This window comes from Dysidea avara, chromosome 15 (assembly GCF_963678975.1).
Source record: "Dysidea avara chromosome 15, odDysAvar1.4, whole genome shotgun sequence".
In the NCBI taxonomy this organism is placed as follows: domain Eukaryota; kingdom Metazoa; phylum Porifera; class Demospongiae; order Dictyoceratida; family Dysideidae; genus Dysidea; species Dysidea avara.
In genome coordinates, this window is record NC_089286.1 from 13,030,284 (window position 1) to 13,038,871 (window position 8,588).

The window sequence follows — 8,588 nt, forward strand, 5'->3', positions numbered from 1 at the left end:
TTTTATACAGAATTTATGTGATAAGGCCTACAAAAACCTGAGTTGTCACTCAACTACTGTATTAGAGTTTTAGCATTCTGCAGCATGTATAGTGAATACTTCATGCCTACTAAAGCTTTCAAGGCAATAATGAAAGTTTGAAATTTAAGCTCACATGTGATATTTAGTAGGCCTTGTCACATATATTGTGCAGTTTGAATTTTGATCCGTATATGCACAGAATGTTACTATACATACAAGATCCACAGAAGCTATGAAATCAGTACTTCGTGGGAAATATTAGGTAGGTTGTCAAGGTGCACTGTTTCCATGGTAAATAATTTTATTTAAGCTCCAGATTTGTGTGCTTTGTAAACCTTTCTAGGAGTCAGACAAACTTTGACACTTGTTGATGTGGTCACCACATGTTCATTAGCTATGCATGTGGTGTAGTGTATTGTTTCTGAATTACAAAATTCCTTAAAATAAATATGTCTTGTCATCTAAAACGTAGACAGCTTATGAAGTTCTTAAAGGAAAGAGCAGCAGTAGATGGGTATATACAAAAGCTTTTATGGTGGTACAATAGCCTATAAATTGATAGAGGAATTAATGTTACATACATACAGTACAAAATGCAATGTTAGTGGGTCTTTCACTCCCAGGATACTGTTGTGGCATAATAATGTAGGACTGGTGTCTGTAGGTCCTGATGTGGAGTGCCACATCTAACATTTCTAAGTCAGTCAGCAATTTGAAGGTCCCTTGATCTTACTGGTGGTAGGAAATATCTTACTAGACCACTGGTCCGTATAGATGTGAAGTTAAGGTAACAACATTCACCCTGCAGAAATATGTAATATAGCAGTAAAGGAAAATCATCTTGCAATAATTGTATAGATATGTGTTATAAACACTTCAAATTACTTGATTCACTTGTCTTACCAAAAACACTTATAAAACTAATCATTTTTTCGTCCTTTATACTGTATAACCTTAGCCATAATTATTTCAATGGTGGCAATAATTTTTTTTCTGGATTTCCAAGCAAAACATCTATGTAGTAATTAATATGCTGCTATAAGATCATGCATACATTTTTTTTGCTGCTTCTTTCAAAATCTCAAAACCAACAAAAATTTCTCTCTTGAAAACTTTTGGCTCTATGCATGGTAGTTTTACTTTTCTTAGTGATAGTTTGTCAATGTTCATTATACTTGAGCTTTTATACTGATGTACTGAAATGGTAACAATAGGCTTACAGTGGAACCTCTAAACTAATGAGCAAACTTACTGCGGGCCTACCTTTTATATGGAGCCTTCACAAGGTAGTAGTTTGAACAGTCAACTTGAAGGAACTGTGACTTAAACTATTATTAAAGAGGGTAATATTCTTCAGTGTATTGCAGGGGTACTGTAGTTTGTCTGCACAGCAATTACTAAGACAGTGGGAGTGTAGGAGGGACTAAGCCAAACATTACAAAGTCTGTTACAGAAACTGTCCATTAATTTAACTGTAGTCAGCTAAATTTGGTGTTAAACTAGCTATAATCATATGCAATACAAGAGTACTACTGCTAACATGAAACAAACAAAATATAGCTTTCATTAATGAAATCATGACGTGTTGAGCTGTTTTAAGGAATGTGCAACATAAAGGAAGAAATCATTTGGAACAAGATAAGGGTGTGTGGATTTACCTAAGGGTGAGGATTTGCTTACCTATGGAAATTGAGAAAATTGGAAGAGTAAAAACTAAACATAAATTACACAACAAAGTCAGGTCTCACAACATGTTTGTTAGTTTGTCAACGTTACCTTGTGGTTGTGATAAGAGAAATACTGCCTGGAATGCTTCATTGTGGTGTGGCAAAGCCCTGTAAATACAAATTCTAAATTATATCTGTAAGCGTTGTTATTATTTTACCGTACCTTGTACTGTGAACATACAACTTGACTGGTCAGCTTTAGCCAGTTGAGTATATTCAACTGCCCAGGGGTCACCACATGGAGGCGCTGACCATGTAGTACTATATAATACTACTGACAACCCCCGCCACCTCCTCCACATTATCATCATGTAGATGACTTTTGATCACAGTAGTCATCATCATGGTGATCTACATTATATCACTTTGTTGATGATATATGCTTATCATCAGGATCATCGTCTAAATACCATGCTGATCATGAGGATCATCATCACTTACATCATTACACTGATCATCATCAGCACTATCATCAAATGGACTGTCAGCATATTGGTCATCATCATGGTGGTCTACATCATCATTATATTGATGATCTATGCTGATCATCAGGATCACCATCTAAAACACCATGCTGATCATCCATGTTGATCATCAGTATTCTGACCATCAGTATCCACAACATCAAGCTGATCATCCACACTGATCATCAGGATCATCTTTACCACCATATCAAGTGGATTGTCAGCATCATGTGTCAAAATGTTGAACATCATCATCGTCACACCTGCAGTGAGAAATATAAATAAATAATAAAAGAAATAGCCTTATAGTTGCCATTTCAATGCTCATGCTGCCTGATCTCCATGATGCATGCTGCCTGATCTCCATGATGCATGATGCCTGATCTCCATGATGCCTGATCTCTGATCTCCATGATACCTTGCTAAATGCAGCTCATAAAGAAATGTTTCAATATTGTAGTGATGTGCACCTTTGCATGATTGAGATGCTACTGTAAAGATTCCATCTTGTGAATGTTACTATCATCATCGTTACGGTCATCGCCATAGTCATCTTCATCCTCATCATCATCACTATGGTCACTGTGATCATTGTCATGAAAACATGCAATTATACAATTGATGAGGTAAGACTAACACCAATATACTTCCTATATATGTGACCCAGTCTGGGAAAACCGGGCTTATCGTCTATTTAAAAGTATCGAGAAACGCCAGTTTTAAGTATTTAGTGTGTTGTAGTTCACCAATGGTTGAAGCTATGTGTACCAAATTTTCACACGTTTTACACCAATTCCTTACCTTCCAGAGTATCCACTGTGCAAGTAGCCAACAACTAAGTTTCCCGCCATTTTAGATTTTTTAAACTGAAGCTGAATGTATCAGGCGAGCTGCAAATTGGGTGGGAGGTGGACAAGATGGTGTTCAAAAATTGAAAAGGAAGGCGTAGGGATGAATTAGGTCATGTTTTGGGCCATTGAGGTCTCAAAATAGGCTAAAATGAATGGAAATTTACAGCAGAGGCACTTATTCAATACCACAGAGCTGTACAGCCACATACAGTCATCCCCAGACTGACCAGAGCTCCATTAAGGCCCCGCACAGCATGCACGGATCACCACAGGACTTTGGAAAAGCAGCCAGCAAAACAAGTCTAACTGATTTTGATTGTGGAATTAGATAGTTTATTCATGTAGCTTTGTGTCCTGGGTGAAAAATCGAATCTGCTGACATGGGTGATAAGACCGGTTTTCTCAGACTGGGTCACATATTATATTGCTTTTCTAGTCCTATCAATGTGTAATGTTGCCAGGGACTACAATATGTTAGGCATACAGTAACATATTAAATCCTCACTATTGTATGATCATGATAAGCACGCAATGCTGCATGTGTTTAAAGAAAATTTTTATATCTGTATATTGTGCAACGCATTATCTTACCCAATATCGCAGAAAATCGGATCCATGTCTGTTTTGTCCCATGCTGATAACAGGATAGACGCTTTGTGGAAGTTTATATCAAGCATACATCACACTTTCACAAACAGATCTAAAACAGACTAATGAAGATCCACCCCTTAAAGAAAAGTTCTTAATCAAATATATTTTCATTATTCAAGATTATGGATACCTTTTGAGTAGTACTCATTAATTTTAGTTATACACAATAAAAACTTGATGATAGCTTGCAACCTGCTGGCTATTTCTCTGAAGTATGAAGGCATGCAGACTTTTAAATCAGCTGTAGCTTCTCTAAGGCATTAAATTCACATCCTGTAAAACAGAATACATAACTATCAATGGCATAAAACAACAAGTTGTGACCTGTTATTTAGTCTCCAGATAACACACTTCCAGATACCCATAATCAAGACCTATTAATATACAATAAATAATAAAGTTCAAAATTTAGATTAAATATCTTACATGCTCAGTCAATCATTTGCAAAGAATAGAATATAAACGTCTTTATCAGTCATTGGTGAATCCAGTCTAGTCAAATTCGTATCATTAGCCATTACCCAGCCTCTTTCTTGTTTGTGACAGGAGGTGTAGTGCCCTGAGGTAGCACTGGGTCCATGATGAGAAATAATATTTTTCACTCTGTACTGTCTACCCTCCACTGTCAGTGTAAAACGTGCAACATCATCCACAGACGCATTTACTTTATGTGCAACACCTCCTCTATAACTGTACAGTTTGAGTTGCACTACAATTAGCTCACTAGCTGTTACTAGTTTTTGACTTGACTCATACACAGCACCTTCAACACTGCAAGTGGTACAGTGTGAACCTTCTAGTACTTCCCAACTTTCCATCCTAGCAAACATACTACTTAATGTAACATTCATTGATGGCCCTTCAGGAATGGTAAGAAGCAGTAACACATTGCCAACATCACTACACGATGAGTATGGGCAATTGGTACATCGTATCCTAGTTCTTATGAACAGTTTCAAGCAGTTCTCTATTGTTCTGCAATACATAGATAAATTAACCAAAAATTCTGATGCATCTTGCTGCCTTTGCTCAGAAAATGGTGCTCCGATCATTCGGCGTACTTGTCTACAAGAAAGTACTTCATCTCTGGATGGATAATTGTATGAGTTGGATAAGTCTCGTAGAACTGTGTACCTACTGGCAATGAATGCACTTCTGAGAGCACTGTGCTGCAAGAGAGACTGTAACACTGAATTAGCATAACACGATACACCATCAGGATTTTTGAAAGGCACACAACTTTTAAATGACCTATCAGCTACACTTGCTCTAGATGGTCCTGAGGTTTTGAATTCAGCATGTCTCCTGGTAGTATTCTGTACAGGAGTTGCTGCAGTCTCAGTTGGTGCATCTATACCAGGGGATGTGGATTTAAGACTTTCACTATTATCTCTGGTGCTATTTACAGCTGTCAAATCGATTGTTGTACCTGCTGTAGGTGGCTTCACAGATGCAGGGACTTTTACATGTTTAATAGGCTGTTTACTATGGTTGACTGCTTCTTTCTGAGTTGGCACAGAAGACACAGCATGATAAAACAATAAATACACACCCTTTGAACCACGTGGCCAATTTTCTGTGCTCATGGTAAGATCAGTGCAATGCAACCATTTTCCATTTATTGAAAGTATAGCTTTGTATTCGTATCCAGGTCGTGATGAAGTGGCCACTTCACTAACTGCTGCCATTAGCTTGTACTTTCGACCATCTATCACAAATGTACTACTTGATACTGCAGTGACACTAGTCTTTCGAGGACAAGTTTTACCTTTTATTAATTGGCATACATTCATTCTAAACACTAGCACACTGCCTACTTTGATAATGTCCTTGCGAACTTCTTCAATGCCATGGCAGTCCTTGCATGTACTATCAGATTCCATCCACCCTAAAGAAAATTTCATTAGATCATCAAATTTTATACTTTTACATGATTCTGGAAAGCGTAATTCTACAACATTCTCGTCACAAGTGCCCACATCTTTTCTACCACAATGTCGACATCTGGTATGCACATTAACTGTATGATGCATTGGTAAGTGTACTTCAAAGGAAGTCACCATGATTAAAATCAAAAACTTCAAAGCATCTTGAGAAAAAGATCCATCAAATGGACTGCCTAGCTCTTGACGTAACTCTGTGCAATCCAGAGGGGTATCAGCATTGTTTACATATTGTCTGCACAAATTTTTAATAGCTCCATCATGTCCATCCAAGATCACCTTGCGTACAACTGGGGAAAACAGGACACACTGCATCACTGAGTTTGCAAAACTTGACACACCATCTTTATTTACAAACCCTTTCCTTTTAAATGTGACAGCTTGTGCTGCTGGTCGCTGAACCGCAGATGTCCATGGAATCGTGCATCACTGAATTTCATCTACTTTCTTGGATCTTTGTTTAGTGACAGAAAATCTTTCAAGAGTTGGCCGGTATTGTATTCTCAACCTGTTGTATTCCAGTATTGCTGAATCAAGGGCCTTGACAGACCTAGGATCAAAATTTATCAAATGTAGACCATCAAGTGATGTTACCCTAGATAAAGCCACATATGCCTGTCCACATGTAAACACAGTGTTTCTTATGTCTGTAACTACATGCTTCAGTGTGAGCCCTTGACTCTTGTGGATGGTGATGGCACTTGCAGCAGTGATAGGAAATATTGGCTTGATCAATACTACGCCGAATGGACTGTACTGTCCCAATAGCACCATTCACTAGACCCCGAGAAACATCAATGTTACGGCGCAACATAACTTTACACCCAATCTTTACCCCAATGACGTTCTCTAATCCTGCGGTTTGGGTGCAGTCTTCACTGCATTTTGTCAACTTTGTCTTCACTTTGTGCAAAAGAGATGTTGAACAGTCCACGCTGTCTTCTGCAACTAGTTTGTACTCTTTACCTGGTAGACGGCTTAACACTTCAGCATTTATCTCCATACACATGCTCCTGGTAGGCAGTAAACAAACAGTGTTTTCTGGTAGTTTTAGGAGCACATCTACCACTTCTTTCATCCTCCCACTAATAGAAGCACTCCTAAGGGATAACTTGCGCTGATTAAGCATTTTAATATCATTTGCAGTAAGTTTTCCCAGTCTAACTCTTCCCAACAATTCTGTAAACTGGTGATGATCTTTTTGCCGCATGTTGATAACTAGCTCATCGTATTCAAAGAGTGGCTGCCAAATGTCCACACCACCTGGAGAGTCAGTATGCTTATGAACAGTAGCACTAGTAAGTGGGGTATACACAGGCTGCTCAAAGACTGGTGGTAGCTGTAACAAATCACCAAACACTAAAATATTCTTGCAGCCAAACCAACCATTTTTTATGTCACCTGTGTTAAATATTTCTGTCAGCCTTAGATGAATATAGAGTAGGGTGACATGGCTGACCATTGATATTTCATCTACGATTAAAAGCACCAAATGTTGTAGCTTCTCTCTGACAATTTTTATTGCTTCATCTGATAGGGAACGATATTTAGGCGTCTTGCCATGCTCTACAGGCAACTGTAGTAGGCGATGGATCGTTAGGCCATTCACATTAAATGCCGAAATTCCTGTAGGTGCTGTGATAGCAGCATGCTTTTCCAATGAGGAATGGATCCATGCTTTCAAAGTTTTTATTAGGAAACTTTTCCCTGTACCACCACAAGCACTAACAAAACATACGTAGTGGTTCTGGATGATTTAGTACTGTGGAAGAATTTTGGGCTTGGAGGTGAGAGCTCACTCTATCAAACACTCTTCTTTGATCATCATTTAACTTTTCAATCATGGAGTCCACATCAATAATGTCCTCATTAGCCACTGCTTCCTCAAACTCGGCCATAGCACCCTGGGCTTCAGTATAAGCACTGAGAAGTGGATCTTGGATAAGAACATCTGTAGAGCCATCCTCTTCTTGTTCCATTTCTGTTCGTCGCCTGTCAATCTGGTCCCTGACAATTTCATCTTGTTTCCGCATCTGCTGTAGTCGATTGTGATAGTTTACAGCATCCGGTAATTGCTCTTGACAGTTTTCAAACTCACTTTTGTAGCTTTCACTACTACCCATCAATGCTTCACTATTTCTCCAAGGTTTGAACAGAAGAAGCAATGCATAATAATACTTCTCTGCTTCCTGATCCACACTGTATTTGTAATGATTAATCAAGTAAGGCCGTGTTCTCCTTTTTAAAAAGCCATCTTGAAAACGATAGTATATTGCTAACCGAATTGGTTCTGCTCGAACAAAATCAAACCAAGACATAAAGTTGTGAAGGTGCACATTTTCCAACTGCTCTGGTCTGTTGGGGTAATATGAGTCTACCCAAGAAGGAAAAAATATGTCACATGACTCTCTATCCATGCTTTCTATCACAGACTTCTCTTTCAATCGTCTACTGCGCACCATATTTAGATCAACCCACCGGATCGTGGTATTTGGATCAGTTACAAACAGTGGAATACCAAGAAGTGTGTCACATGCTTCCAAAGCACCACACTCTCGGTGTGACAAGGATCTCATTGCAAAATTCCACAGTTTGCTTGTTATGGACTTAGTAGACTTATTTATGCAATCAAAATCTTCAACAGTGTGACTTTTTTCTGGTTTTGTACAATATTTTGTGCAATACCAGTTAAGGACAGATGAATTTTCCCCGATGAATTGGATGTCCATATTACCCTGCCATGCGAGCAGTATTGCAGGGCTGTAATCGTTTATGCGTACTTCATTCGCACAACGTGGCAAGTCGTAAAGTCGGGAATTAGTCTTCAGGGATTTTCTTCCAGCAACAGCATCAATGACATTTCTCAGGACTATTTTTTCACGCTGAGGCCTGGGAAAACCAAATCTACAAATTTTCTTTACTCCTTCTTTA

The 8,588-nt window shown here is 38.5% G+C and overlaps 1 protein-coding gene across 8 annotated transcripts; it reads right to left on the reverse strand.

Annotated features, from left to right (window-relative positions):
* Positions 1 to 455: 455 nt before the first annotated feature.
* LOC136245454 (uncharacterized) lies at positions 456 to 6,247 on the reverse strand. 8 transcript variants are annotated; one of them, XM_066036980.1, is made up of 11 exons: positions 4,141 to 6,247; positions 4,039 to 4,088; positions 3,845 to 3,987; positions 3,655 to 3,790; positions 3,569 to 3,597; positions 2,683 to 2,794; positions 2,356 to 2,634; positions 2,198 to 2,309; positions 1,912 to 2,150; positions 1,798 to 1,856; positions 456 to 823 (listed from the first exon to the last, which is right to left on the reverse strand). In XM_066036980.1, exon 1 carries the CDS (start codon positions 5,970 to 5,972, stop codon positions 4,149 to 4,151), a length of 1,824 nt encoding a protein of 607 aa, XP_065893052.1. In that variant the 5' UTR covers positions 5,973 to 6,247; the 3' UTR covers positions 456 to 823; positions 1,798 to 1,856; positions 1,912 to 2,150; positions 2,198 to 2,309; positions 2,356 to 2,634; positions 2,683 to 2,794; positions 3,569 to 3,597; positions 3,655 to 3,790; positions 3,845 to 3,987; positions 4,039 to 4,088; positions 4,141 to 4,148. The 8 variants fall into 8 exon arrangements, with proteins under 8 accessions (XP_065893052.1, XP_065893053.1, XP_065893055.1 ...); XM_066036981.1 differs by having other exon boundaries at positions 1,912 to 2,130; positions 2,190 to 2,309; XM_066036983.1 differs by adding an exon at positions 1,702 to 1,734 and having other exon boundaries at positions 1,912 to 2,309.
* Positions 6,248 to 8,588: the final 2,341 nt, after the last annotated feature.

What these genes read in the sequence shown, in the direction of transcription:
- LOC136245454 (XM_066036977.1), bottom strand. Translation starts at nt 5,972, where the DNA reads ATGCAGTGTGTCCTGTTTTCCCCAGTTGTACGCAAGGTGATCTTGGAT.